The following is a 27,609-nucleotide window of genomic DNA, read 5'->3' on the forward strand; positions in this document are numbered from 1 at the left end:
CTGGTCACCCTCCCTGCTCCAGATTTGTCTGAACAACGCGGGCATAAGCACACCCAGGGTAGGCCCCTGAGGACTCCAGCTGAGTACGCGCACTGAACATTCTCTGACTGTACCTACCCCAGATCACAAACCTCAGGCCATAACTATGTCCACGTCCAGGCAGTCAATGCTGGCCTAGTCCCCAGCCTCCCAGCCCAGGCTGTCCTGCTAAGCCTAGGCACTCACCGAAGCCTGCCGGTGAGAGCTTGAGAGGATCCTGTGGACCTTCACGTGGCTCCGGTTGGCCACGGCTATGTCCACCCACAGATCCCTGCTGCGACGCTCACCAGGACCATAGACACGGGACACATAGTAGTTGTGGTTGTCTTCCTGTGGGGACAGAGATCGAGCCCATGGGAGGTGTGATGAGCCAGGTAAGCTGGGCACCACTCTCTGCCCCTCCCTACCCAGACTTCCCCCAGATCCTCCTGGCCCAGAGCACTGGACCCACTGCTTTAGGCCTGGGAGCTTCTGGAACAACCCTGGAGAGCACAGCCCTGCACCATTCCTCACAGGTTTGGCCCTAGCCAAATCCACAGTAGCTCCATTTGGGCTCAGCTGTGTCCTGCCCAGACAAGCCAGAGGCTTATCCTGTAACCCTGGATGTTTCAGATGACAAAGGCCAAGTTCAACATTGGAGACATGATGGAGAAAACTGCAGATAAAGCCTTTGTCTAAAAGGAGGGTGCTGAGACCACAGGGGACGCAGACTTGCTGACCTGCCCTAAGAAAAAAGAGAAAAACATCTACAACAACTAGGTCTTGGGCGACGAAGGGAGGAGGCGGTTGCTGGTCTGTTGGAGGAGGCAGGCACTGGAACACTCAGTCGTGGGCATGAGCAGAGCAGAGGGCAGCAGCTGTGACTGCGGTCAGCAGATGGAGTGAAGGAAGAGAGAAGCGAGGAGTTCCTCAAGGGATAATTTTGCATCTCCCTATGTGGCTGATGGGGATACCACAGCCGGCTGGGTTCATTCCACAGCCTCCCTCGGAGGAGCATCTGGGGCCAGGGCTTATAGCGGGCCAGGGAAGTGGCTGGCAGAAAGAATGGGAGAGCCAGCAGGCGGGGCTGTGTCTCAGCACTTCCTGGAGCTGGCCCAAGAGCACCTCAGAAGGCTGGTGGGAGGTCAGAGGCTCCGGAGGCTGCCTCGGGCACAGTGATGTCCTGGGCATCGTGGATCGTTAATCAGGCTGCAGACACAGCAGAGCAAACCGTGTTCTTCCTGTCGAGCTGCCAACTGCCCAGCCAGCCCTTGGCCTGAGCCCAGGAAGAGCAGGGAGCTGGGGCCCTGATCACTGCATGCCTGCAGACCAGCAGACTGTGATTCTGACGAGCGACACTCTCTGAACACATGTTTGGAGACCTAGGGCTGCGGAGGGCTTGGAGAGAGAAGTAAAGGATCATGGGAAATTCTGCCGGGACCACCTGCTATTGCAGGTCTGCTGCTGGGTGCTCTCTGTTCCCGCCTCAAACAAAACAGTTCAAGAAAGGCCAGCTTTGGGCCGGAGAGACGGCTCACTCTTAACTCAAGAGTGCTTGCCGCTCCTGCAGAGGACCAGAGTTCAGTTCCCAGCACCCACATTGCAGGGCTCACAATTGCCTAGAACTCCAGCTCCAGGGGATCTGATCTGTGAAAAAAGGAAAGCAAGTTTAGATGCTATTCAGCCCATCATGTTGTTGTCGTTTTTTTTTAACACGGGGTCTCATGTAGCTCAGGTTGGCCTAGAATTTGCTTTGTAGCCAAGGATGGCCTTGAACTCCCAGTATTCACTCCTGATTCCACCTCTCGAGTGCTTGAGATTTCAGGGACGTGCCACCATGCTGGCTTAAATGGCAGTTTCAGCTTCAACTTGAGCCCTTGACATGCAGGAAGAAGTGAGTCCACCTCTGTAGCTGTGGACCAAGTTCTCCCTCACCTGCTCATCAGTGCTCAAGAAGTGTGTAAGAGTCAGGTATGGTAGAGCATACATGTAATACCAGGAATGTGGGAGGCTGAGGCAGGAGTTCAAGGCCAGCCAGAGGTTCCTAGAGTCAGGGTCAGCTTAGGTAACATATCGAGACTCTGCCTCAAAACACAAAATAAACACACAAAACCCAGCTGGGGACACAGCTCAGTGGTAGACCATATGCAAGGCTCAGGGTGATCCCCAGGAGAGCAACAAAAGAGACATCAACAAACCATGTTTGGGGCACAGTGTGCCCTCTTATGACTAAGACTAGTGAGGGACCAGGGCCCGCAGTGGGTTGAAAGTTTAGGAATAAGTCTGCCTCCTTAAAGGCTGAAGTCCTGGCTGACAGTGAAGAAGGCGTGAGAGGCAAGCTCTGGTGTCTGGTCCTTGGGCACGCTGCGGAGGGTTTAACCCAGCCTTCCTAGTACCTAAGAAGTTGCCTTCCCTGGAGAGCAGCCTCTGCAGGTAAGTGGAGTCAAGGGAACAGAAGGTCACCCTGGATCAGGTAAGGCGTTGATCCAATGGCTGCTGTCTTTTTCACTGGGAGAGGGCCAGGCAGAGGAAATGAGGGGCACAAGAAGTCACGTGACCACAGAGGCTGAGCCTGGACTGATGTTCCCAGGCCAAGGAGGGCCAGGGACTGCCAGGAGTCACCAGGAGCTAAGAAGCTACAAGGACAGGCCCTTCCCAGGGCCTCCAGAGGGAACGTGGCTTCAGTCTCTAGGCATAAGGGAGAATAAATGGAATAATAATATAAGAATAAATCACTTAATAATAAGAATAAATGGAATAATACTTTGTTGTGGCCGAAAACGAATTCAGGTGCCCACAGCTGAGTGCTGCTCGGGCTCAGTGGAGACAACCTGGAGCTGTTGACCTCTCCCCCTGTCACCCCCCTGCTTAGGACACCATGGCGTCCAGCTAAAGAGAATGAATATCAGACCTCTTACCACAGGGCACAAGGCCCTGTGGGGCAGAATCTGCCTGGCCAACATCCACTCCCAACTCCTCTTTCCTAAGAGAACATCGCAGGAAGTAACACATCCCACCTCCACCAACAAAACAGAAAACAAACACCTGGCGGTTGAGGTTCTGTTGGACTCTTCTGAAAGAAATCCAATAGCTTGTCCCCGTTAGTTTTTTTTTCCCCTTTTCCTTGTCCTATTGGACGTGCAGCCATGATGGCTGGATCGCCGGCAACCACATTATAAACTTAAGGGCAAGCACCACATCATAAGGATGGAGAAGAACAGAGTTGGATGGAGCCCAGGTCTTTGATGACATGTTGGAAAGATGTCCCTTAAGTCTCTGATGCCTGTCACCTAAACAAACCCTTCCAGATGGCGGTGGTCTGAGCCCCACCCACCTCCACCCCCGCCCCTCCCCAACCCCTGTACTTTCCTTTCTCCCCGTTTACTGGGTTCTCGTCTGTTGGGTTTCTCTCTGTTCTGGAAGTCATCAAGTCTGCCTTGGGGCCTTGGTGACTCCCGTCCCTTGATCCTTTCAAAAGATGGCTCCTCACCCAGGCCTGTTACACATGCCTGGAATCCCAGAACTAAGGTAATCATCAACTACAAGTGAGGTCGAGGCTAGCATGGGCTACATGAGGCCCTGTCTGGGGTGAAGGCAGAGTGCTTAACGCCTCAGTGAGGGGTCACTCCCTAAGAAGCCATTCCATACCCTGAGTCTCTCCCTCAGAGCTGTCTTACCTGGCTTCTTCAAGTTTTCTTTCATTAAGGTTTGCTTACTTCATGTGTGTGAGTGTTTTACCTGCATGTATGTGTTTTGTCTGCATGTATGTCTATGTACCATGAATGTGCCTGGTGCCTGAAGAGGCCAGAAAAGGACATCAGATCTCCAGTGACTAGAATTACAGACTATTGTGAGCTGCCATGTGGTTGCTGAGAGTTGAACCTGGGTCCTCCAGAAGAGCAGCTGGTGCTCTTAACCGCTGAGCCAGCTCTCCAGCCCCCCTTACCTGACTTTTATACCCATAAGACACAGGTTCCCCGAGGGCAGGGTCTGCACTCCCCTCCAGAGCTCTGTCCCAGAGCAGGGCTTACTGAGCAGAGTCCAGACACGGGACACAGTTCAAGGCCTGCATAAATGCCGTCTGTCTTACAGCTTCTGTCATTGGTTCTGGACACAGATCGTGTTACCAAGCAGGTATGACAGCAGGAAAAAAACAGGGGTCTTAGGGACTTGAGCCCCACCCCCTCCTGGGAACCTGAGCACCCAGGCTGAAGATGGCACTGTGGCCTTAGTCAGCCTGCTTCCTGGGACTCACAAGGTAAGAGCATCCCTAAACCTGGGAGAGAAGCTGTGACACTCTGACAAACAGATGCCAACACGTCTCTTGTTTCCTCCTGTAAAGAGGGGACTCTGGGAACAATGTGTCTGGCTGGTCCTTGCTCTGAGTCCTATACATCATGTAACAACCCATGGCACAGTCGACAGGCCCTGCTGGCGCTGGTTAGCTAAGGAGCCAGGTGATGGCCCAACTCCCAACTGCAGCATTTGAGGGAGGTGCATGGGCCCATCGACTTCTCTGAGGTGACAAAGATTGCATTTGTTCAGATTCAAGGGCAGTTTGCATTTAAGGAGCTGTCACCTGTAAGTCTGTCCTGTCCCGTCGAGTTGCTAATAACACAACAGGCTGGGTAAGTGTAGCTCAGGGTCTGCTCCCTCTTGGAGGGGCAGCACCTGAAGATGGCTTTCTTGCTGGCAGATCCTGAAGCAATGCCAAGCTTTCATAATTAATAGAAAGTCCCCATGTCATTATTCAGGAGCTGGTGGTTCAAAGAAAGACCTGCTACACACATGTGCACATGAATGATAACACATATACATGCATACATGTACACATCCACATGCAAAAAAGGCACAGGTGTACACACAGGTACACAGAATTGAACACACATCACATACATACATATTCATGCATAGGTGTGCACAAGAATGTGTATACACACACACTAGTGCACATTATACAAGTTCATGCACACAAAGACACATGTTCATAGATGCCCACATGTACAGATAAATGCACACAAATACATAACCATATACATAAGTGCAAGCCTGTGTATGCAGATGCACAGGCTCACACATTTAAACAAGTGTTTGCACACACATGTAAAAACATACTGACACATGCACGTGTGCACACACATGCATGTATACTCATGTACTTATATGCATAAGTGTGCATGGAAAGAGAGACAGGGTCTCTCCATGCAGCTCAGGCAGACCTCGAACTCTGATCTTATGCCGCAGCCTCCTAAGTGCTGGAATTACCAGTATAGGCCACCATACTGGGTTTTTCCCTCTTATAAAGCCTGCATGGTCACTGGGCAGTGGTAGTGCATGCCTGTGGGAGAGTTGCTCCCACTTTTTCTCCAGGGTACTATTGAGGAGGGAGAAGTGAGAAATATTTAGACAGAAGGATAGAAGGGAGAGAGACAGACCCTTCCAAACACCTGGCAACCACACATGTGGTCAAGCAATCCTCTAATGCAGCCCTGCTGGGTAAAGCAAGCTCAGATCTCACTAGGATGTGAGCCTTTGTGGGCCTCCACAACTCCCCCTTCTTGATATAAAAAAGGCTCCCCAGCCCCCTCAGATAGACTGTGCCTGTCTTAGGTTGTCCTCCTTGATTGATCTTCCTTACCAGTCAGTAGTGTAGATACACAACTTTCCATCAAGCACAGAGATATACTTTCCATCAAGCAGACTTAGGTTGGAAGCTATGAAAAAGAAAGCTGCCAGTCTTTGATCATCAACCTCTGGCAGGAGGAGGTACTGAGCTTAACTCAGCTCTGGCCCAGGCCCCTACTGAGTTTGCAAACATCCACAGCCATCTCCATAGCTGCCACACCTCCCAGTAAAGGAGTAGAGGATAATAAACATGGAATATCCTCTTTGGAATGGGTCTAAAGTGATTACAGCAGTCTCAGCTGCACCAAGCCCTTTTCCTGGATCAAAACTCTCTCCTAACAGATGTTCAATAAAACTTTCAAGAGACTATTTTGATTCCCAGGAGAAAACAGTCATTTCAAATCATTTCAAAGTATCCGCTCAAATAAACAAAACCCATGCTAATTATAAAGACACTTTTACAAACTAACTGGATTGTGGAAGACTTATCCCTTTGTGGGAAGCCTACCCCTTTCTAAACAGAAACAGAAGGAGTGGAAACCTCTACGAAGCAGACAGAAAAACTCCCCTAATTATGACATCTTCACTTAAGTTTTCCAGGGGCCACTGAGATCATAAAAGTATTCAAATATATCTGAAGGTAAAAGAGTAATAAAAACTTCAAGATGCTTCTGATGTGAATGATTTGGTTTATCCTTTACAAATTAATAGTATCTAATTTGTGCGGATGAGACAGATATCGATGGAGTAATAAAAACAATTTTAGCATGAACTTACATTCAACATTTACACTTTTTACACACATATTCAAAAGGAAACACTATAGGACTATTTTATAAACTTTAACAGACATCTAGAAAGAATCTCTTAACAGAACTAACAAATTCAAAAGCAAACTATTAGCAAACAACTAGAAGAGTTTCTTAACTGAACTATTAACAAGACAGAAAGTACGCAAATCATTTCTAAAGTTTGGGGTTTATAGTCAGCTTTGATATCATTCTGAAAGTTTTCTTGAGAGTTTGAAGTCAGAGTTTAATTCATCTAAGCTTGACTGAGGATAAAACTCCCTCTTCTTAATTTCTTGAAGCTGCCTTTTAAGATTACCATGAGCTTGCCGGGTGGTGGCGCAAGCCTTTAATCCCAGCATTCGGGAGGCAGAGCCAGGCAGATCTCTGTGAGTTCAAGGCCAGCCTGGGCTACCATATGAGTTCCAGGAAAGGCTTAAAGCTACACAGAAAAACCCTGTCTTGAAAAACCAAAAAAAAAAAAAAAAGATTGGCATGAGCTTTTTTAATAATGTCAATATTTTCCTCTTGCATTTTTTTTTGCAAATTGGGTCATTGACAGAAAGTGAAAGCATTTGGAATAAAAGCTTTTTCAGGAAGGTCTTCTCCCAGGAGTTTGCGTTCATAGTCCCACAGTTGGAAATCAAAGACATAGTTCCTCTGTCTTGTTACTTGTCTTATCCTAAATTTTTTCTTATACTATATTCCTATCCCAATATTCCTATATTCTACCTTACTCTAAATTTTTCTTTAATTTTATGGATAGAAATTAAGAGAGAGAAAAAGAAAGAAACCTAGATGGAGAGATATATGCTGCAGCTTTACTTTTCAACTTCAGCATTCCTCCACCTGACGTTCACTCCCGAAAATAGAATACTCCTGCCCAAACTTCCCTCGGGACCCTCTCTCCCCTTTTGCCCCAAGTCCCTGGTCCCTGTTTGTGGCTCCATCTTTAGGAGACCTACTCCCATTTTACCCCAGGGTACTCTTGAGGAGAGAGAAGTGAGAAATATTTAGATAGAAGGATAGAGGGAGAGAAACAGAAACACAGGATAGCTCGGGAGGGCCTGGATCCTTATCCACTGGCCCCTTCTGTCTCTTCTAAAGGGCTATTTATAGGAGTGCCAAGGGGTGAAGCAAAGACCTCCCCCTAGCTCAGCCAGGTATAGACCCTTCCAGTCACCTAGTAACCATGCACACAGTCAAACAATCCTCTAATGCAGCCCTGCTGGGTAAAGCAAGGAAACCTTGTAGGCCTCCACACACTCCTTTAATCCCAGTACTCAGGAGGCAGAGGTAGGTGGATCTCGGTAAGTTTGAGGCCAGCCTGGTCTACAGAGCAAGTTCCAGACAGCTAGAACTGTAACACAGAGAAACTCTGTCTCAAACAAACAAACAAACAAACAAAAAACAAAAAACCCAAAAACCTGTGAAGTCCTGTCTCCGGTTCCTCACTGACAGTCTTATCTAGTGCTCATCACCTCCCAAGGGCCCCATGTCTCCATGGTGGGTTAAGTTCCCACCCTCATCCCTGCCCCATGGGGACTGAATTTCAACACTGGTACCTTCTGGGGACATGTGTACATTAGAATCTCAACTGAAGTGGCCCCTCGGGCTTCAGTTTTCTCCCAGAGCCAGCAGTTCTTGGAGAGAGTGGGGAGAACCTTGGTGAAGACTGTAGGCAGACTGGGCCAGGCTCTGCTCAGGCCCTCACAGCAGCAGCACAATGGCTTGCCAGAGAGTACTGCACCAGGTGGCACCACACACAGTCACCCTCGGGCCCCACACAGCCCCTTCCCCCAGTACAGGTGACCCTTTGCAGCTAGGAGCTATACCTATCCAGAGTCCTGGCCGAGGAAAACTGGGTGGTAAACAGGGACCAGAGAGAGCTTGGGGAGGGGGAAACGGAGAGGGGACACTCGGGCACAGCAAAGGACCGAGTCAGGGTGAAGTGAGGAGATGGGAGGGAGAAGCAGGGAGGCAGTGTTTGTGGTGCCGCTTGGAAACAAGCTGGCATTTCACAGGTGGCACTGCCAGCCACTCCAGAAGCCCAGTTTCTTTTTTGTTTTGTTTTGTTTTGAGACAGGGTTTCTCTGTGCAGCCCTGGCTGTCCTGGAACTCACTCTGTAGACCAGGCTGGCTTTGAACTCAAGAGATCCACCTACCTCTGCCTCCTGAGTGCCAGGACTAGAGGCGTGTGCAACCATGCCTGGCCCTCCGTTTTCTAAGTAGAGAAACTGAAGCCTCAGATCACTGTCTTTGATTTGGCCCCAGGTAGGTGTGTGATCTGTGCTCTGTCTCTAGTCTCTCAGTTCTTTTAAAAGGCAACTGTCCCACTAGAAAGTAACCTGGGATACTTCTCGGTTAAGAATTAAAATCTCGCCGGGCGGTGGTGGCGCACGCCTCTAATCCCAGCACTCGGGAGGCAGAGCCAGGAGGATCTCTGTGAGTTCGAGGCCAGCCTGGGCTACCAAGTGAGTCCCAGGAAAGGCGCAAAGCTATGCAGAGAAACCCTGTCTCGAAAAACCAAAAAAAAAAAAAAAAAAAAAAAAAAAAAAAAAAAAAAGAATTAAAATCTCTCACATCACCAGGTGCTGTGGTGTACCCCTAGAATCCCAGATCTTCAGGAGGCTGAGGTGGGAGGACCATGTGTTCAAGGCAGCCTCAGCCAACACAGAAAATGTCCCAAAAAACAACATCAAATGCCTCTCACATTGGAGCCAACCTATGGGTCCTTTATGGAGGACAGATGGGGTTCAGGGACAGAATCCCTTCTACCTCACCACCGGTACCTGAAATTGTGGCATGGTTAACCAATCTCAAAGCCAACGGTCCCGAACCACGATGTAAAAGTACAGTGTGGCTCCAACAAGAATGGCATCTTCCTTCACTCCTGATGGCAGGTGACCCAAAGCCATCAGTGAAGAAATGGCTCCTTCCTCTGGGAATCTAAGTCCATGGAGAACATTCTCAGTGAGGACATCCTGGTCGCAGGCTGCCACCTTGGCTCCTTAAGCTCTTCTCTGCGAAAGTGAAGCTTTGGGGGATGAGGAAGGGCTTCCTCCCGTCAGCAAGTGACTGGGAGGCTAGCAGCAGGACAGGGGACAGACACACAGAGCTCTTACATCGTCAAGGGTCCTCACACGGTGACCATCCCAGTGCCGAAGAGAACTGCCCACAGACACTCAGGCAGCACATCTCCTTGCTCAAGCTCAAAAAGGTGACTTGGCCCCAAGGTCCTCCAGGAAGCTTGGAAGACAGAACCTGGCTTCAGTCTGACTGGGTCACCTGAGGGGCCAGGGCCTGAGGAGTCCTGGCTCTGAGGGGAAGCCGGGAGAGAAGTGAGGCAAGCAAACCCTATGGTGATATTTTATTTGTACTACAATGTGATTTGTATGTTAATAAATAAAGTTGCCTGGGGGCGGGTCAGAGCTACTAGCAAGCCTTAGCAGAAGCTGGGCGGTGGTGGTGCACGCCTTTAATCCCAGCTCTTGGGAGGCAGAGCTAGGCGGATCTCTGTGTGTTCAAGGATACAGCCAGCATGGAGACACACACCTTTAATCTCAATACCAACCATAGAAGACCTGGAGGTCTGTACAGACAGGCAGTGACTAGGAGGTCATGTGGTTGGGTTTACAGCCAATGAGAAGGCAGAACAGAAACACTATAAAAAGACAGACACACAGGAAGTAGGTCTCTTTGGAGAGGTAGGGTAACAGCGACAGTGAAGGGTAAGGTTTTTAGCTCTTAGCTATTGCTCTGACTGCTTGTCTTTCATCTTTGTATTGGCTCTGTGTTTCTTATTTAATAAGACGGTTGGTTACATCTACAAAACCCTGGTGTCTTGGTGACATAAGTGATTGGGAATGTGCCTCAAGGTCAAGATCAAGCATTTTGGACTTTTCTTCTCTGCTGTCTTCATCATAGGTTCTAAGGCTGGTTACCTTGGTAACGTAAGATGGCCGACTCGCATCCTGGCTTGTGGATTACAAGATCCTCTCCTCAACCACTGAGGGGCCATACATACCTCAGATGGATGGGCCTGGGTAGCCTGCTCCCCTTTTCTTGTTTATTTTCTTGAGGCAAGTCTTGCTGTGTTTGTGTAGACCACACCCAGCTGCATATGTGTTTTAGGGTTCCCAGACCCCATCCAAGAACATCTGCCTCATCTCAGGCCACATCTGCCATGTTCTGCAACCTGGTGCTTCCTCAGCCAGACTGATTGGAATGGGTGGTCACATGATTCAACACACACACACACACACACACACACAAACACACACACACTGCAATGGAATCCTGTCTTGTTCAGCTATTGCTTCTGCAGCCCACGCCAATCTTATCCTTCCAGAGCGAGAGTAAAATTGGATGGGTGGGAAGGCAGTAGCTGAAGAGCTGAACTAAAATGCCACTTCGCCCTGTCCACAGGAGACCCTGGTCCCCAGACAAGAGAAGGAACAGCTTCTTGCTCCAACTCATGAAGAATGGAAATGAGACAGGAACTGAGAGGTGTCTGGAGAGACAGGTTGAGCTCTGAGTCCCGGCGGTGGTCTAGGATCCTCAGAGTCTAGACTTCTCTGTGACGCAGCTAAGGTGGCCGCTGGAAGCCCAAGGGACCTGACCCAGAACAGTCTTCTCTATGGGGCGACTGGAAGAGGGACTTCCAGGAAGACCCCAGGCAACTCTTCATTAAGCAGCACAAACCCGAACAGCAAGAGAGAAGGAGAAAACCAAGCTTCTGGGCAGCTGTTCTGGGGCCTCCATGTTTGTTCTTACACAAAGTCTGCCATGGCTGGCTTCTTGACTGAACGCTGGAGCAGAGTCTCACAGCTTGCAGTGAACCTCAGGAACGCTCCCCAGTTGCCGCTACAGACCTCTGGTCATGTCGCCACACACCCCAGCAGTCCTGACGGAGGATGCCCACCATGGCAGAGATAAATCATGGCCTTACAGCAACCACTGTCCCCATCTTACTTCAGCAGCAGATGCTCCGCGGTATCTAGGCACAGGCCACCTAGCTTGCCTGGCTCTCCCCCAGTCCTCTCAGCCAAATGGCTATGTATGAACAAAGGGAAATTAGCAGAATTCTGTGCCCTCCCCCACCCCCCAGCCTGAATGGGATGCAGATGTGATGGCTGGAACGGAACACAACCATCTTAGATTACAAAAATGGAAGGCACAGATGCAGAGTGCAGAGCCGCAGGACAGAGGGAAACTTCCCATATCATGGAGATTCTTTGCTTGTACTATTCCCTGTGAGAGAAGAGATGTGTTGTGTCTGAAGGCCCGGTCCCTGAGGTATTTGCCACGATGGCTGAATGTGCATTCTGATTAAACGAACACAGGGCATGATGATATATGTTTGCGATGCCAGTGCTTGGGAGGTCAAGGCAGGAAGGTCAGCCTTGGCTACATTGCAAGTCAGAAGGCAAAGGGGGTGGGGCAGGGAAGCAAGCCGTAGTCGGTCTCCCTGGCCAGTTAACACTATACGATGTACAACATTGTGTGTGCCTTATTCAGGATGCACAGACCAAGGAACTCACACCATCCACGGTCCATCATCACTACAAACATGATATTTGCTTCCCCAGAGGGTGGGGCTGGGCCGGTTTGACCCTTCAAAGAGGGTCAATAAGTCTATGACGGAGGTAGTATCCGGGACATGTTGCAAAGCCCTGGTCTGTGGTGGTATTATGTTCCCCAAAATATTGTGTACTCTAATAAATTTATCTGGGGTCAGAGAACAGACAGCCACTAGATACAAAGGCTAGAAAATGGTGGCACTCACACCTTTAATCCTAGCATTCCAGAGATAGAAATCCCTCTGGATCTCTGTGAGTTCAAGGCCACATTGGAAATAGCCAAGCATGGTGACACACGCCTTTAATCCCAGAAAGCCAGCCTTTAATCCCAGGGAGTGGTGGTAGAAAGCAAAAAGATATATAAGGCGTGAGGACCAGAAACTAGAAGCTTATGGCTGGTTAAGCATTGGGCTGGTTAAGCATTCAGGCTTTTGAGCAGTAATTCAGCTGAGACCCATTCCGGATGAGGACTCAGAGGCCTCCAGTCTGAGGAGACAAGACCAGCTGAGGATCCGGCGAGGTGAGATAGCTGTGGCTTGTTCTGTCTCTCTGATCTACCAGCATGGACCCCAATAACTCGCCTCGGGTTTGATTTTATTAATAAGAACTTTTAAGAATCCTGCTACACTGGTCCATGATCTTCTTGTTTCACAGGCAATGGGGTGACTTCAGACTTTTTCTTCCTTCCTTGGCAGCTCAGGACCTCCATCACATCACAGTGAAGCCATTCTGTGCCTTCTCCAACCCCCTCTATCCCATAGCAGCCCGTGGGGCATCTCCAGGAACTCTTAGGGTTCCACGGGGCATCCTTTGAAAAACCACTGCCCCAGGATCAAGTGTGTGAGCTTTGGTGTCAGCCTGATTCAAGTTTGAAACCCAGACATGACGATCATCATTCTCCCCTCTGGTTACAGTCCCTTCCTCAAGGCTGCAGTCTTGAAAGGATTCCACGGAACAGGATGAAGGAAAGCTTTTGGCCCGGGGCCCACAGCAGGTGTCCCGTAAGTGCGAGTTCTTAGATGATTTTGTTGGGCCTTTCCATGAAATGTCTTGACAGCACAGGCTGTCTACACACACACACACACACGCACACGCACACGCACACGCACACGCACACACACACACACTGTCCAGCCTGGTATCTGCACAGCAAGGGCTCTTCTCCCTTGGCCGCTCACATGCCGCTGCCCCGAGACCCTCCCGGCTCTTCGCTCTGACAGTGGCACTCTATTTACTTTGGCTGAGCTCAAGATGTTTCTGGAAAGGAACTCCAGCTAAGCTGTCATAATCATCCCATCACCTGCCAGCCAAGTGGCTGGTAGGGATGCCAGGCAAGCAACCAAGGGCACCCGCAGGGCTGGCAGGAGAGCTTGACTGGCTAGGCTTGTCATGGTAGCACTCAGGCAGCTGGAGTCAACCGGGAAAGTGCTCTGAGAAGGGGGTTCTCAGTCCCCCCAGTCCACAAGGGTTTATAAAACCACCCGGAATGTGTTCTAGATCCCAGCTATTCAATATGTGCTAGGGACAGTGACAGCAGTGTCACTTAGGAGCCCGTCAGAAATGCAGAGTTCTGGGTCGGGTGCAGTGGTGGCGCACACCTTCAATCCCAGCACTCGGGAGGCAGAGGCAGGTGGATCTTGGTGAGTTCAAGGAAGCCTTGGCTACAAAGTGAGTGAGACCCCATCTTCATTAAAAAAAAAAAAAAAAAAAGAAAGAAAACCAGATGTGGGGACTCATTGTGTAATCTTAGTACTTGGAAAACTGAGGCAGGAGGATTGCTACCAGCTGAAGTCCAGCCTAAGCTACAGAGTGAGTTCCAGGCCAGTCAGAGCTAAAGAGGGAAACCCTTACATAAACAACAAAAGGAAGGAGGGAGAGAGGGAGGGAGGGAGGAAGGGGTGGGAGGGGAGGGCAAGAGAGGGCAGTGTCCTTGGTCAACCCCAAACCTGCAGAATTAGAGCCTACATCTGCATGAGATTCTCAGTGGTGCTTTCGCAGAGAAAAATTTTAAAAATTAAAAATGCAGATTTTAAAAAAATTAGAAGGTTTTTACCCACACATCATCCTTAAGGAGACAGTAGCTATGAACTAGATTGTGAAGCAGAACTGGCATTCTTGTCTGGGTTCGGCCACTTATGAGATGTGTGACCTTGGGCAGACAACTTCAGCTGTTCACTCTGGATCAACAGAACATCTGAAACACCTGTCTTGAGCTGGTAAGGCGGCTCAGTGGGTAGGATTGCTCAGTGGGTAGGATTGCTCAGTGGGTAGGACGGCTCAGTGGATAAGGCGGCTCAGTGGGTAGGACGGCTCAGTGAGTAAAGGCACTTGCCACTGAGCCTGAGATGGGCGTTCTATCCCCGGAGCTCACATAGTGGAAGGAGAAAACCAATTCCCAAAAGCACATTTGTGACCCTCACACATTTGTGATGGTGCACACACACACACCCCAAATGTTCAAATAAAAAGAAAGAAATGCTTGCTCATGAGGTAGATATGGACCAGGCTAACATCCAGAAAAGGTTCATTTAACATTGTCTTATTTTCCTCTCACCTCAGTTTTGTTCCTCTCAGAAACTCATGTTGAACTCTGGTCCAAAGTCTACCACTGATGGGACCTTTGAGAGTGGTGTGGTCGTTAGGAGGGACTCACGCAGTTCTTGAATGTCTAGTGTGGGTAGGGTACCACAAGAGCAAGCTCTTAGAAAGCGAAACCACCCTGTGTTCACTTTCTGCATACAGCTCCTTCTGAGCTAAAAAAAAAAAAAAAAAAAAAAAAAAAAAAAAAAAAAAAAAAAAAAAAAAAGGCCTGGCGTGGTGGCACACACCTTTAATCCCAGCACCTGGGAGACTCAGAAGGTAGAGCAGGCAGATCTCTGAGTTCGAGGCCAGCCTGGTCTACAGAGTGAGTCCCAGGACAGTCAGAGCTACACAGGAAACCCTGTCTCAAAAAACCAAAAACCAAACCAAATCAAAACCCATTTATCTCGTTAGTGTTTAGTGTATGTGCATGGCGAGTGGGAAGCGCCCAGGGAACAGCTTGCAGGAGTCAGTCCCTCCCCCCCCCCCCCCCCCCCCGTGTGGGTCCTGGGGATGGAACTCAGGTCAGGTGCCGGGTAGAGGGCACCTGTCTTAGCTGGGGTTTCTATTGCTGTGTAAGAGCCGTGGCCACAGCAACCTTACTTGCAGGTTGGCCCCGCCCACAATGAGTCAGGTCCTCCCACACCAGTCATTAGTCAAGACAACAACCCACAGACTCACCCACAGGCCAGTCGTACCCAGGCACTTCCTCAGTTGAGATTGACTCTTCCCAGATACGTCCAGGTCTGTGTCAAATTGACAAAAACCAACCAGCATGGCTCTTCACCCACGGCTCACCCTGCTTCCCTGTCATGCTACGGGGCCCTTGCCAGATGCAGCCCCAAATCTTGGCCTTCCAGAATTGTGAGGTAAATTAACCTCTCTGTTTCTAATTAATTACTTAACTAATTAATTAATTTTTGAGGTCTCAACTCCAGTACCTACAAACTAGTCAGGCATCGTGATATAGCCTAGCTTGATGCAATGAGCGCCTGTCTCACAAAACAAACAAACAAACAAGGTGGACAGCCCCTGAGAAATGACAAATTAAACAAAGCAGGTTTTGATGGGGAATGTGGTCTTCCTAGCCATTATTTGTTAAAGCTTCATGACGGTCCATACAGAAGAAAACCCAGTCTTTGTTTTTAAGACAGGGTTGCTCTGTATGTGCCCATGCTGGCCTTCAGATCCCAGTAATCCTCCTGCCTCAGCCTCCCAAGGATTGCAATTCCAAGTATGAACCACCACACCCTACCATCTTTCTTTCTTTCTTTCTTTCTTTCCTTTCCTTTCCTTTCCTTTCCTTTCCTTTCCTTTCCTTTCCTTTCCTTTCCTTTCCTTTCTTTTCCTTTCCTTTCCTTTCCTTTCCTTTCCTTTCTTCCTTCCTTCCTTCCTTCCTTCCTTCCTTCCTTCCTTCCTTCCTTCCTTCCTTCCTTTCTTTTTTTTCAGTTCTTCGAGACAGGGTTTCTCTGTGTAACAGTCCTGGTTGTCCTGGAACTTGCTCTGTAGACCAGGCTGGCCTTGAACTCACAGAGATCCGCCTGTCTCTGGTCTAGCACTGTCAGGCTAGCACTCAGGCAGCTGGAGTCAACCAGGAAAGTGCTCTGAGAAGGGGGTTCCCAGTCCCCCCAGTCCACAAGGGTTTATAAAACCACCCGGAATTAAAGGTGTGTGCCACCATGCCCAGCACCCTACCATTTTAACTATTTCCTTTGTTCTGGCATTTCTAGCATCTGTGCTTTGTACTCTCCTGAATACCACTCTGGTGAACTCACTGCCGCATTTCCCACAGGCCCAGATGCCCTTGCTTGAAGGCCGTCCGGTAGGACATCATGCTTCTCAGGCTTGAGGGTGACTACCAACTCTGGGAATTCAAGTTTACTTTTATAGGGCTGGGATTCTGTCCCATTGCACATGAGCACACAAAGGGCAGTGTCTGAGGTTTCCAGGCAGGGCGTTCTCTTTTATTCCTGGGATCCTATTTTGGTAGTTTCAGGTAAAACCTGGGAACGATCTTTTTGCCTAATTTCTCTGGTTTTTATAACTCTATGAGACATTATTTATCCCATTTTACGGATTAAAAAACTGATTTAGAGTGATGTCTTAGCAAGCATACTTTCTTAGCCTATTTAGGCTGCTATAACAAAATACCTTAGACTGGGTAATTTATAAACAAGAAAAATGTATTGCTTGCTGTTCTGGAGGTCCTAGATGTTTTTTTGTGTGTGTGGGGGAGGGGTGTTTGATTTTTGAGACAGGGTTTCTCTATGTAGCTCTGGCTGTCCTGGAATTTACTCTGTAGACCAGGCTGTCCTCGAACTCACAGAGATCCTCCCACCTCTGCCTCCTGATTAAAATCGTGCACAGCCACCACCTGGCAAGTCTCTTTTTAAAAAGACCATCTCAGGAGAACCAGGATGGCTGGCCACTGTGGACCATAACCCACTTCCCAGCCAGTGTGCATCCTCTGCATCCCTGTCAGGACCAGCCTTCCTGGACCTGACTGTGCATCCTCTGCATCCCTGTCAGGGCCAGCCTTCCTGGACCTGACTGTGCATCTTCTGCAGCCCTGTCAGGGCCAGCCTTCCTGGACCCGACTGTGCATCCTCTGCATCCCTGTCAGGGCCAGCCTTCCTGGACCCGACTGTGCATCCTCTGCATCCCTGTCAGGGCCAGCCTTCCTGGACCCGACTGTGCATCCTCTGCATCCCTGTCAGGGCCAGCCTTCCTGGACCCGACTGTGCATCCTCTGCATCCCTGTCAGGGCCAGTCTTCCTGGACCCGACTGTGCATCCTCTGCATCCCTGTCAGGGCCAGTCTTCCTGGACCCGACTGTGCATCCTCTGCATCCCTGTCAGGGCCAGCCCTCCTGGACCCGACTGTGCATCCTCTGCATCCCTGTCAGGACCAGCCCTCCTGGACCCGACTGTGCATCCTCTGCATCCCTGTCAGGACCAGCCTTCCCGGACCTGACTGTGGATCCTCTTTGCAGCCACACTGAGCCAATAGCATCCACAGCACAGTGAAAACATGGGCTTGAGGGCTCAGGGATTTTCCCAAGACAAAACCAGACAACCTGATTTAAAAACAGAGAAAAGTCATCAGTAGACTCTCCTCCAAGGAAGATACGCAAATAGCCAATAAAAACACAGAAAAAAGGGCTGGAGAGATGGCTCAGAGGTTAAGAACAGTGGCAGCTCTTCCAGAGGTCCTGAGTTCAATTCCCAGCAACCACATGGTGGCTCACAACCATCTGTAATGAGATCTGGCGCCCTCTTCTGGGGTGTAGGAATATATGCAGACAGAATATTGTATACATAATAAATAAATAAATCTTAAAAAAAACACACACAGAAAAATGAGAAGTGTCATTAGTTGCTGGGGAAAATCAAATCAAAACTGCAATGTGAGTTGGGAGTCAAGGTACCTGTTGCCGGGTGGCGGCGGCAGCGGCGGTGCACACCTTTTATTCACAGCACTCGGGAGACAGAGGCAGGTGGATCTCTGCGAGTTCGAGGCCAGCCTGGTCTACAGAGCAAGATCCAGGACAGCCTCCAAAGCTACACAGAGAAGCCTTGTCTGGGGGGGAAAAGGATACCTGTAATCCCGCACTCAGGAGCCTGATGCAGGAGGACAACACAAGTTTGACTATAGGCTACAAGTCCAGCCGTGGCTACAGGATGAGACTCTGACTAAGCAAGCAGACATGGGTCTGGGGAGATGTCCTGTGGGTAAGAGTGCTTGCTATGAAAGCAAGAGGACCTGGGTTCGAGTCCCCAGCAGCCACGTCAAAGCAGAGCATGGCCATGCATGCTGGTAATCAGTGCTGAAGAGCAGAGATAGGTGGATCTTGCTAGCCTAGCCCAATGAGAAGCTTCAGGTTTAGTGAGAGACTTTGCTTCGTAGGTGGGCAATCAGCATCCCTGGTTGAACACTGTTTAGAGCAGAGCTGAGTGTGAAATGGACACAGATTCTTGAGACCCTGGCACCCCCTTTCCTCACAAAATGTATATCCTTTTGCTAACAAGCTGACCTAGCTTGAGACTTTAGAAAGTGGGTCTCCCTGAGCCCACCCTATTTTGATGGCGTGTGCTGTCCTACTATTGCTGCGGTCCAGTGTACGTCCTTAGCCGGAATGTGACCCGAGGCGAACCTCTGGTCCGACCGGTACCCCGAGGCAGCCGCTCATGAGCCGCAGGGCGCCATCGAAGTCCACCCCGGGATGGATTCTTCTCTCTAACACCATGGAGCCCTCTAGGGATGGGGAGCCCTGCCTTCCTTTGCTCCCTCAGAGGAGGAAGGAGAACCTACCATGGACAGGCATTGATCACAAGCGACAAGACAGCCTGGATCTAAGGTGCCAGAGGGAGGCGAGCAATACAAACACACACAGGTACTTCAGTGCGGGTGCCAAGCAACCTGAGGCAAAAATAAGACCGTTCCTTCTGGTCCATTACAGCTTCACAGCTGTCAGGAAACAGCCCCATCTCGAGCTTTCTCTGCACCCGGAAGCACCCTAAGGGTCTGCCTCCATGTCTCCAGCGATCAGGAGGTCTCTTCACTGTCCTGTCTATGGTCTCCTGGGCTCCTCTGGGTTCTAGAGGGCCACCTGAAAGGGACCCAAGCCAGAAGACAGTCTGCAAGATGCCCCGAGCCCTGGCTCTGGTCCCCGCTCTCCTGGGTTTCCTTTAGCACAGCTGCATTCCCGCCTCGCCTCCGTCCTTGGCAGAAGCTCCCAGTGCCTGACTCAGCCCCGCCCACAGCAGTCCCACAGTGGTGAGAAACCATTTCCCGGGGCTCACAGCTGAGTCACTGTAGCCTTAAGCCCCAGGATTTACATTGGTCCAGGCAGCTGCTCCTGGTCACTCCAGCCCACTAAGGATGAGATGACTCTTTCCCGATACGGCATCTGAACTCTTCCTGACAGATTTCATCCTAAGCCTTCACCTCCCGTTTCTTAGACAGAGCTGAGGACCAACCCCATAGAGGAGTCTTTCCTCAGATGGCCTTGTTCTACCGTGTGGTCTTTTTAAAAAATTAATTTGTTTGTTTTTTGAGACATAGTTTCTCTGTGTAGCCCTGGCTGCCCTGGGACTCACTCTGTAGACCAGGCTGGCCCCGAACTTAGAGATCCGCCTGCCTCTGCCTCTCTGGTGCTGGCACTAAAGGTGTGCGTCATATGCCCAGCTGCAGTGTGGCCTCTTAGTGAGTGGTTGTCAAGGGGATCATGAGGCCTCCAGATGGCAGAAGTCAGGTGCTTTAGAAAGCCTGGTGTTCTGGCTGTCACCCTGGTCACTATTATTTACTTATTTCTTTCAGGAAGTTTGAGACAAGATCTCACTCTTAAGTTCTAGAATTTACTATGTAGTCCAGACAGGCTTTGCACTGGTGGTAATCTTTCTGCCTCAGCCTCCTGTCCTATTCATTTTATTTTTGAGACAGGTTTTCACTAAGTTGCCCAGGCTAGCCTCGAAGTCACTCTGTAATGGGCCTTGAATTTGTGATTTTCCTATCCCAGCCTTCTGAGGAACTGGGTCACCTCTGGCTACCATTATCAAGGGACTGGAGACATGGCTCTAAGGTGAAATGCACATAGGATTCTTCCAGAGGACTCCCAGCACCCACATGTATTGACCCATAACTGCCTGTAATTCCAGCTCCAGGGGATCTGACACCTTCTTCTGGCCTCTAAGGGCACCTACACACTCGAGCCATAGACTCTCACAGACATACTCACATACACATACATACAAAATAAATTAAAATGAACCTCTTAGAAACCTCAAAATCACCTGGACATCTTAGACCGCAGCAGCTCTTACACCCAGGTGCCCAGCAGAACCACACACAGAGTTTTGTTATTTCCTTTTTCACAGGAGCGAAGATGGAACCCAGGGCCTCACACACATGCTAGGCAAATGTTCCTCCACTGAGCTACACCCCTGCCCTAAGTGCATTTTTATTTTTGAAATTATTTTACGTGTACAGGTATTTGGTCCGCACATATGTCTGTGTACCACATGTGTGCCTGGTGCCCAAGGAGGCCAGAGGAGTTACAGACAGTTGTGGGCCGCCATGAGGATGCTGGGAATAGTACCCTGGCCCTCTGGAAGAGCAGCCGGTGCTCTTAAGCGCTGATCCATCTTTACAGTGGGGACACTGTAGAGAAATGAATCCCAGTCTTCATTGCTACTGAACTAATCTGTCCAGAGTGGAGCCCAAGAATGTGTGTTTGTTTTTAAGCCTTGGTGTTATTGAATCCGCCAGGCTCACTGAATGCCACTGCTCTTTCTAAACACCCACAGACAATTGCTTCCAGAAGTCTTTGTCTCTGTGGCTACTTCCTGTGATGTCCTCTTTGTGCAGACTGGGACACGGCCCTCCCGACCTCCGTGTCCAGCCCCTGAGTGAGTATCAGTTATTTAATCTGAGTTTGAGAGGTAGTGAGGAATGGGGTGAACCGACAGGAGTCTTTGCTTAGGGACACCTCATGGTCTGGCTGTCCACTCTACTGTTCTTACGCACCTACCCTACTCCTCCCTTCTGAATGTTCCAGAAAGCAAGACAGAATGGTTAAGTGAGTGGAATGTCTTTTGAGAGTTTAGCATGGGGCTGGGATGAGGGCCTGTTGAGGGAGCCATTTGCCTCTGGCACAGTGATACAGGAACCATAAAGTTCGAGAGTTGAGAAGAACATCTTAATATGGCATTTTAAAAATCAACATTACAGCCAGGCGGTGGTGGCGCACACCTTTAATTCCAGCACTTGGGAGGCAGAAGCAGGTGGATCTTTGTGAGTTTGAGGCTAGCCTGATCTACAGCGCAAGTTCCAGGACAGCCAGAGCTGATACACAGAGAAACTCTCTCTTGAAAAACCTAGAAAAATTTTTCCCAGGCCGGGCATGCCTTTAATCCCAGCACTTGGAGGCAGAGCCAGGCAGATCTCTGTGAGTTCAAGGCCAGCCTGGTCTACAGAGCAAGATCCAGGACAGGCACCAAAACTACACAGAGAAACCCTGTCTTGAAAACAAACAAACAAACAAACAAACAAGCAAAACAAACAAACAAAACAACAACAAAAGATATTTCCCTTCAAAGCTTGAAAACATCTCACCATTTTCTTCTAATGTCACCTGAAGGGATCTACTATAACCACAGAGCATGGTAGCTCACACCTATAATCCCGGCACTTGGAAGGCTGAGGCAGGAAGATAGCTAAGAATTCAAGCCCAGCTTGGGGTACCTAATGAGACCCCCATTTCAGCACATACATCCACCCTTGCTTCCCACCCCAAAGACACTTGGCGTAACCTAGGGCATGGTGGCTCATGCCTGTAATCCCAATACTTGGGAGGCTGAGGTGGGATTACTGAGAGTTTGAGGCCAGCTCGGTCTACCCAGCAAGCCCTGCAGAGAAAAGGAAACCGAGGCTTAGTGCCGCTCTTATCCCTGACCTGGTCACGTACTTAGCAGTGTTCACTGTCACTCCAGCCTTCTGAAATCATGGTTGACTGTCCAGGCTGGCCTGGGATTGGCCGTGTAGGGACAGGCTAGCCTCCAACCGGAGCCACCACACTGTTGTGGGGTACCCACCAGAGAAGACTGACCAGAACGGGTCTACGCCTATATAGAAAGTCTTGATCAGCCAGCCAGTGACTACACTAGATGTTTGGGATCCCAGTATAGCAACAAGCCTTTCTCAGGGTGAGCTTTTAAGAGCAAAAACCATGCTCTGGATTGACACACTTCAGTTAACAAGAACAGTTAGCCAGAGGCAGAACTACAGAAGTCAAAAATCAAGGTTAGTCCATTTAGAGGCTTTCCCAGAACTGTGGACTTTGATGGATTAGGTCTTTGTTTTCATTTTGGCAGATGGTGCTGTCTATGTGTTGAGTTTTATGGCCTGAATGGTATTTCCATCATGGAGTCAGTTATATTAAGGTCTTGGGTCATGTTACACACACCTGGCCACGTTTTAAGTTTCTAAGACCTTTTTTTTTTTTTTTTTACAGTAGCACTAAGGTTTATTGGGGTGCCCTAGTACAGATGCTGGAGCTTGCCCATGGGCTCTTGATGTACAAAGCCCGGACATTTTGCCAGTTCTTCTTGAGCAAGGACACCAAGAAATGGACAGCCAGGTGGGTGTTGTAGACCAGCTCATCATCGGTCATCTCTACATGGCCAACAACAACAGCCAGACACAGCACCTTCTTCATCTGGAACTTGATGGTGGACTTGACCTCATCCACTTTGGCCACCATGTTTTCATTGTGTGTCAGCATGGAAAGGAATTTGCCAGCCTTGTTGAGGTCTGGGTCCAGGATACGAGGGATCTGCTTGATCAGACACTCGGAGGCCAAAAAGGCATTGTACTTCTTGGCTAGCTCCCCCCACCCCCGGCCCAATGCTGTTTATTGAAGGAGGGAAGAGGTCTTAAATACAGGCTTACAGCACAATGGGAGAACCCTGGAGGGCAGAAGTTCGATACCGATGTTTTATAATCTTGCATCTAAGCTGTTAACGCCCATTATGCAGGATATACAGACAAGGAACTTCCCTTAAGCATTCAGGAGGGTGAAACCTAGCAGGGAATTAGCATAGGGAGGATATCAAGGTCAAGGTCAGCAAACAAGGCAACAGTTACCCAAAACGGTGCCAGGGGCCTACAGGTCTCCCTTTTACTAAAAAATGAGCTTCTGACTTAGGTTGTGTGGGATGTCAGCAGGTCACCTTACCCATCATGGAGACGCCTGCCCAGGCCATACCGGCGTTCTGTCTTAGGTTGGTGAGTGCCCTTCAGGTATTACCCGTCTCTGAATACTCATTATCATACAGGCTCAATCATGTGTGAGCTGCAGAGTTAACTGCTGCCAAAGATCTCAAAGTGGCACTGGGCTCGCAATCTGTGTGTTCGACACAGAAAAGACCAACAGAGGTCCTATCCAACCCATAGCCAGTAGGCTAAAGGCAACTGAACCATTCCCTTCCTTAACGAGCCTTACTGCAAATTGGAGTCCTTGTAAGATGGTATTCCAAAAGCAAATGGAACTTGAGTTTATAAATTTATAATTTTCAAAGCCAATCAAAACGTATATAACTATTGAATTAAATTTATCATGCCAAATAGAATGAAAGATTAACTAACTATGGTAGCTACTTTTGCTGCCAGGGTCTCCACTGTGCTAGCTGTAGTAAGCAATTATGAAATGGTAATCCCAGAAACAGTAGCAATGATGGCTCCCACTGCTATAAGAGCAACAACATTGGCTAGCTTTTTTTTTTTTTTTTTTTTTTTTTTTTGGTTTTTCGAGACAGGGTTTCTCTGCATAGCTTTGCGCCTTTCCTGGAGCTCACTTGGTAGCCCAGGCTGGCCTCGAACTCACAGAGATCCGCCTGGCTCTGCCTCCCGAGTGCTGGGATTAAAGGTGTGCGCCACCACCGCCCGGCCGTTGGCTAGCTTTTTGACCAGCTTCTTGTTCTTATTAAGCTTCTTGAGTGCTTCGATGTCCATGTGAGGGATGTCCACGGCCTTGGCCTCATCACAGTGCTGCTGGTCCCCCAGGACGCACACTGAGAACTTGGGGTGAGGCATGGACTTGAGCCTGACAGTGCCTGAGAAGCATTAACTCTTCGGAGGGTCGTAGTTCTTCAGGCTGATCTGCAACTCCACCGTCTCCAGAAACTTGCGGTGTTTGCGCTGGTTCCTGTGCAGGACTTCCCGCACCGCCTCGTACAGGGTGTTTCGAGAGACTTTGCTGCTCATGGCTGCTGCGGCCGCGAAAACTGGAAAAGAGCTCTAAGACCTTTTTATTTATTTATAGATATATTAATTTTTGTTTAATATATTATATTGATGTATTAATTATATATTAATATTTAATATATTATATATTAATTTTCGTGGATAAATCATCTTTTCTCTCTAAGGGTATTTCATAAGCTTTGAGGTTTTTTTGTTTTTTGCATCCTGTGTCATTTCTATACTGTTTTCCTTTTACCTCAGTCTCTGAAATAGTTGGCACCATGGCTGACTCTGTCATTATTTAACATTTTGAGATCTCATTCATGAAAATATCACTAGAAAGCCGGGTGGTGGTGGCGCACACCTTTAATCCCAGCACTCTCCCGGCAGAGGCAGGCTGATCTCTGTGAGTTGGAGGCCAGCCTGGTCTACAGAGGGAGATCCAGGACTGGCACCAAAACTACACAGGGAAACCCTGTCTCAAAAAAATAAAAAATAAAAAATAAAAAAATGAAATAAAATTAAAAAAACCGAAGAAGAAGAAGAGGAGGAGGAGGGGGGGAGGAAGAAGAAGAAGAAGAAGAAGAAGAAGAAGAAGAAGAAGAAGAAGAAGAAGAAGAAGAAGAAGAAGAAGAAGAAGAAGAAAATATCGCCAGTGTTTGGCACAGATGTTAATTTTTTTTGTTTTGTTTTGTTTTTCAACAGGGTTTCTCTGTGTAGCTGTGACCTGGAACTTGTTCTGTAGACCAGGCTGGCCTCGAATTCACAGAGATCCTCCAACAATCAAGAGACAAAGGAGGAGGAGGTATGGCAACCGTGGATCGGGTGAGCAGTCTGCCAAGTTGGGGCAAATTTTTATTTCTATGTGTTTATTTTGTTTGTTTACTTTAAAGAGAGGGTCTTATGGAGCCCAGGCTGGTCCAGGACTTACTATGTGGTCAAGGGTGACCTTGAACTTCTGATCCTCCTACTTCCACCTCTAGAGTGCTGGGATTACAAGCAGGCACCATCACACCTGGTTTATATAGTTTTGGGGATCAAACCCAGGGCTTAATGAATGCTAAGTGAGCACTCTACCAACTGGGCCCCAGCCCCAGCTCCCTTGATGACAAGTTTGACCACACTGACGATTACATTTGAAACTAAAGGCTGGCATGTAAGAAAGTGTTCCCGAGCCAGGCAATGGTGCCATGCACCTTTAATCCCAAAACTAGAGGTGGAGGGAGGTGGATCTCTGAGTTCCAGGCCAGCCTGGTCTATATAGTAAGTTTAAGGCCAGCCAAAGCTACAATAGTGAAACCCTGTCTCAAAACCAGCCAACCAACCAACCAAAGCTCACTCATTAAGGGAGCCAAAGAAGCAGACTAGTTGGAAAATAATAGCCTAGAGGCATCCTGCTGTGGAAAAGGCTGTGGACTGTAGGAGGCAGCCTGGGTCTTCTGTGTTTATTCTTCTATGATTCTAGGACGATTTTTGGCCTGCATTGCCCAGGCTGGCCCTAAACTCTGGGGCTCTGACAATTCTCTTGCCTCAGCTTTCCACTCAGCTGGGCCCTTAGGCACACACAGCTACATCCCACTACCTCTAGCACTGCTGGTGTTTGGAAGTTTCTGGAAGTTCTTCAAGACAGAAAATAAAGATGCTGTGAAGCACACCCTCTTATTGCTGCTTCTCATTCTGTAGTTTTCCTGCACCCTGAACCTCCACCCTTCCCTTCCCACCGCACACTCACCCCCATCCCAGACACAAGCCACCCGCAGAGGCAAACTCCGGGCACGTGGACACAACATGCAAAATTCCTCCGCCAACAGGTGCAAACCGCCTCCAGCTCACACTCACATATGGATGCAGAGGCCCCTTCCGCTTTCAGAGTTCTTCTCTCCTCCCACAGAGTGCTCTCGGTCCCCAGGCCCAGAAACTTCTGCCTCAGTGACACCTGGACTGCTTCCTCCTCGACTCCAACCACCTCAGGACGCCTCTTGCTGTGGCCCTGTCCTGTCCGTAACCTTTAGGGTCCCACAGTCTAAAGATGAGGCAGAGGTGCGGCAGAGTGTTGCTTAAGCTGGCAGCTGCGCTGTAGCCACGCTACCTTCACCCTTCTTGTCTAAGTCTTGGCAGAGCTCAGTGCCTGTGCTCAGTGCCTGCGCTCAATGCATCCTGGCGCAAGTTACATCATCTCTCGGGGGTCCTGGCGGAGGCCAGCCGCCTGCAATTCTGAGATGCTTTGATCCTATGACCCAGCTTGGAGTCAGACTGTCTCTTCTTCCCTGGGATCCCCATCCATTCCAGTCTCCGTATCAGACCCCAGCTCTGTTCTCCCGCCACGCTGGTTGAGCACTTACCACCACCCTGGTCCTGTTGTCTGGGAGTGTGTCAATGGCCAGGGAGGCCCCTCCCAGGTCCTGGCTTAGCTGGGTCCTGCCTGGCTTCAGCACCTGCCCGGGACTCTCTCGAGCTCTCCGACGCCAGCCTTGCCTGGTTCCCTCAGCCATCCATTCCGGGCCTTGGCCTTCATCATGACCTGGGAGAAGGACAGAACACTGAGTGCTGGTGTCCTGAGGAAGGACATGAGAAGGGGTCCAGACCTTCTATCTTGCAGAAGCCTCAACACTACACTATCATTGGTTCTGGGGACACTTGATGACCAGGACAGAAGGTTCACAACACAGATTGAGAGCTGTGTGCCTCATACCATGCCCAGAAACACGCACATGCATTGCTAAAACCCCTCAACCCTCCACAGTGGACATGGTATGTCTGGCAAAACAGAATCTGGCTCAGAGGTTAAAGGTGCTGGGGACTGAACTCAGAGCCTACAGGTGACGCTCTACCATTGACCTACATGCCCAACTACGTCCTTCTACTCTCTTTCTTCTTTTTTTGAGGTGGGGGACTTTAGACAGGGTTTTTCTGTGTAGCCCTGGCTGTCCTAGAATTCATTCTGTAGACCAGGCTGGCCTTGAACTCAGAGATCCACCTGCCTCTGCCTCCCTGGGTGCTGGGATTAAAGGTGTGCGCCACCACGCTGGGCTGAGATTTTACTTTCTATCTCTGTGTTTTTTGAATACTCTATGTCTCGTATATGTGGAATTATATCGTGATTGGCTTTTTTCACTTAGCATAATGTCTTCAAGGTTCAGCCCTGTTCTTTTGGAAAACTGAATGGTGTTCTGTGCTATCCCACATTTTGCTTATCTGATCACCTGACAGTAGGAACTTGATTTGTGTTCATGAGTTGGCTATCGTGAAGGATTCTAAGAGGAATAAAGGATACC

General features: G+C 49.3%; 1 protein-coding gene and 1 pseudogene across 3 annotated transcripts in view; both read right to left on the bottom strand.

Moving 5' to 3' along the window:
- Positions 1–27,609, bottom strand: part of Plxdc1 (plexin domain containing 1) — a 69,880-nt gene that overhangs the window by 35,237 nt on the left and 7,034 nt on the right. For both annotated transcript variants that reach the window (XM_006971857.4, XM_042282723.2), the window contains exons 2-3: positions 26,677–26,855; positions 226–369 (exon numbers count right to left, since the gene is read on the bottom strand). In XM_006971857.4, the coding sequence (XP_006971919.2) occupies positions 226–369; positions 26,677–26,855 (323 nt within the window). The remainder of the gene's footprint in view (positions 1–225; positions 370–26,676; positions 26,856–27,609) is intronic.
- LOC102915630 (large ribosomal subunit protein uL1-like) lies at positions 22,630–26,815 on the bottom strand (annotated as a pseudogene). The gene is made up of 3 exons (XR_013041896.1): positions 26,677–26,815; positions 24,032–24,360; positions 22,630–22,976 (listed from the first exon to the last, which is right to left on the bottom strand). The product of XR_013041896.1 is annotated as a large ribosomal subunit protein uL1-like (transcript).

Source organism: Peromyscus maniculatus, chromosome 8 (genome assembly GCF_049852395.1).
Source record: "Peromyscus maniculatus bairdii isolate BWxNUB_F1_BW_parent chromosome 8, HU_Pman_BW_mat_3.1, whole genome shotgun sequence".
Classification (NCBI taxonomy): Eukaryota; Metazoa; Chordata; class Mammalia; order Rodentia; family Cricetidae; genus Peromyscus; species Peromyscus maniculatus.